This window comes from Poecilia latipinna, unplaced genomic scaffold, assembly GCF_001443285.1.
Source record: "Poecilia latipinna isolate Pla-1442-1.1 unplaced genomic scaffold, P_latipinna-1.0 Scaffold1112, whole genome shotgun sequence".
Taxonomy (NCBI): Eukaryota; Metazoa; Chordata; class Actinopteri; order Cyprinodontiformes; family Poeciliidae; genus Poecilia; species Poecilia latipinna.
In genome coordinates this window covers 199,697-202,698 of record NW_015113728.1, presented here as the reverse complement: position 1 = coordinate 202,698, position 3,002 = coordinate 199,697, and the positions used below count along the sequence as shown (strand labels likewise).

At 45.4% G+C, this 3,002-nt stretch overlaps 1 protein-coding gene across 3 annotated transcripts in view; it reads right to left on the bottom strand.

Moving 5' to 3' along the window:
* Positions 1-436: 436 nt before the first annotated feature.
* Positions 437-3,002, bottom strand: part of LOC106959723 (rootletin-like) — a 44,522-nt gene continuing 41,956 nt past the window's right edge. Inside the window, exons 26-28 of one of the 3 annotated variants that reach the window (XM_015052480.1) lie at positions 2,544-2,723; positions 2,379-2,454; positions 437-1,217 (exon numbers count right to left, since the gene is read on the bottom strand). In XM_015052480.1, coding sequence (XP_014907966.1) covers positions 1,117-1,217; positions 2,379-2,454; positions 2,544-2,723 — 357 coding nt within the window. In that variant the 3' untranslated portion in view covers positions 437-1,116. The other 2 variants (XM_015052481.1, XM_015052482.1) reach the window with 2 other exon arrangements.

The following is a 3,002-nucleotide window of genomic DNA, read 5'->3' as shown; positions in this document are numbered from 1 at the left end:
GATTTGGAGAAAAAGTGTGGATGCATAACCACAACAGGTGGTGTTGATTTAAGAGAGTTCTGCCTTTTCCTTTTCCATTTGCTGGAGCCGAACCCAATATATGACAAAGGCAGATCAAAGGATGCTTCGCTTGCGCTGCGCGAAAATCCTTGTCAAACCTTTCAGCTTCCTCCCAAGAGCACTGTTTTTGCTCTTTCTGGCGTGCGCATTTCCTCCCCTTCTTCCCAGCTTCTTGTATGGAAGAATTACTCACAGATGCTGAACACAAACTGTCATTTCCCTCAGAAGGCTCTTTTGCAGATTTACTTTTAACGGCGGGTTACCACTGTTCTGCTAATAGTTTGGTCTCCCACGTGTGCTCGGGAGCAAGCAGAGTGCAGGAATGGAGCAGATGTAAGGAGAAAGGGAGAGCCCGGCATTTTTCTTCTCTTTTTCTTTTTTTTTTATAACAAATGAGATTATTACACAGCGGACTCAGTGAAAACTCTAAACGGGCTTTGCAGTGTAGGATTTGGCTGTGCACCAGATCTCATCTACCCCCACCCTGCACAAATCACACCTTGTCAGCTTCAACTGCTACCTTTACCCACACACACACACACACACACACACACACACACACACACACGCACACACTTGTGATGACATACCAAAACACATCCAACTCAGACAGAAAACACACAGTTCTTTTCATCAACTCACGTAGAGTCCTGAGTGTCTGTCACCAAAGAACGGGAAGGCGACAGAGATTTCCCGGAGCCCGGAGCCTCCATCGTCCTGGGCGGTGGTCTGGGTGTCCCCCTGGTCAGGACCAAAGGGGTAGAAGTCCTCCAGGGACACGGCAGGTTCCACCCCGGGCAGCAGGGTGCAGAAGCAGGGCAAGAGGGCTTGCAGCACCAGCAGCAGCATGGCCTCGGCCGCCCAGGGATGGAGCTGACAGCAGGCACTGTGGAAGGGAGGGAGGAGCTCACGCACCTCAGGCAACAAGTGCAGAGTGGAGCAGAACAGGACAAGACCGGACGCTTTTTCCTCCTCTGAGCCGCAGCGAAGCCGGAGTCCTCCCCGACTGCTGCCCCCTCCTCGGATCTGCCTCTGCCTCCCCTCTCACTCGTTCTTTCAGCAGCAAGCTGGGCTTCTTGTGCTAGACGGGCGAATACAGCAGATTCCTTGCATTCTGCTTGCTGCCGGCCGCCGCGTGAGCTTACAGTCCCGTCTCACTGAAATGAAACAGGGTAAGAAATGAAAGAAGAGGGGTGTGGGGGGAGAGCAGCGTGATTCAGCTGAGATGTTTTTCTTTTTTTTTCCCCCCCTTTTTTAAAAACAATCCAGTGATTTGGTCCCTGATGGTCAGCTTAGAAATATCCTCAATAAAAGCTCTATTCTGCTTGCCAAAAGAGTTCTTTCAGCTTTTGGCCCCACCTCCCCCACAGGGGATTCACTACCTTGCATAATTAACTCCGTCCGGCCAATAGTCAGAGAGAGGTCGGTAACTGGATAACCACTGGGTGGATCTATGTTAATCAAAGGGCTGCTTTAAAGAAAGTCTGTCAGATTTTTCCCCTGCACAGTTAACCTCTCTCTATGTGCAGTTACTAACATGTTGGCTTTGAGATGAAAAAAAAACAAAAAAAACAAAACAAACAGAAAAAAAACTCACACAACATACAGAAAAGATATCAAGAGAATATTAAGCTTGATTAAAAGTAAGAAATATTTGAAAAACAGGATCATTAAGTCTTAATAAACACTTTCTCATGCATATTTGTAAATGTCTGAATGTTTTTATTTGAAATAAATGAGCAGAGATGCTCGATGTGGTCGTGAAAGTTTACAATCTTTTTTGCCTGAAAATGATGGTGACTTTTTAACATTGCAGCACATGATAATATTTTTCGCAATGTGACACGATGCAAAACTTTCAAACAATTCTACATTTGCATTCACTAATAATTAAAGTTAGTTATTCTCATTTGGATCAATTAAACAATGAATTTGATCGTGTCAGAAAATGGCCACATGACCATGATAACAAATGGGTGTGCAGATCAATCAAAACCCAAATTAATGAAAGGTTTTCATCACGGGATAATTGGACAGATAAAGTTCTCCTAGCCACACAAAGCAATCCCACAGAACAATGTGGCACATCCAGTTCACGTCCGAACAATGCGCTTATTGTTTGTTGTTGTTGAGCTTTCTCGCAGATTAGCGTAATCCCGCACGCATGTGTGTCTGCAGGGCGGCTGTGAACGCCTCGGCAGCGCGTTTTGTGCGCTTCCAAGAATGGCTGTGGCTTGACACATGCAGATGTTGGAAAGTTTCCAGGTGGACAGCGGAGGAAGAACACAGAGGCGCCACATACTTCACTGCCTACACACCGGGTTGTAGCATCTGAATGAAATATTCCTGACGCCTTCTCGTCTCTCGATCGAGCTGCTCTTTGAGAGCCAGCACCTGGGGGGACCAGGAAGGAGGAAGAATGTAGATAATTATAATAAGAGGATAAGAGGAGGTGAATATTTTTACAGCTGCAGGTATAATACCTGTTCCTCGAGGTGTCTGACCCTCTGGCAGTGAGCCATCTCTCTGGTCTCTAAGGACAGCTCTGCCCGGAGCCGACTGTCCCTAAGGCGCTCCGTCTCTAATTCCAGTTCCCTGTGATGATGGGCTGTCACCTCCAGGAGGTGCTGTGCATGAGCGCGCTCCATCTCTGGGATTTGGATCTATCAGCAGTTTGTTCAGTTTTAAAGGATTGAAAACAGAGAGTAGAAAGAAAATGATAAATCAGGGAAAGGGAAAAAGTTCTTGTTCACTTTTTCTTTTGTAATCAGGAAACTGAAGGGACTTTTAAACTGACAGTTGTTTTTTCCAACCACAAATTAAAAATCATTTTTAGTACAAAAAAAATAAAAAATAATAATCGGCAGTGGTGGAGAAAGTACTCAAAAAATGTACTTAAGTAAAAGTACAAATACACAGTCAAAAATGCACTCAAGTAAAAG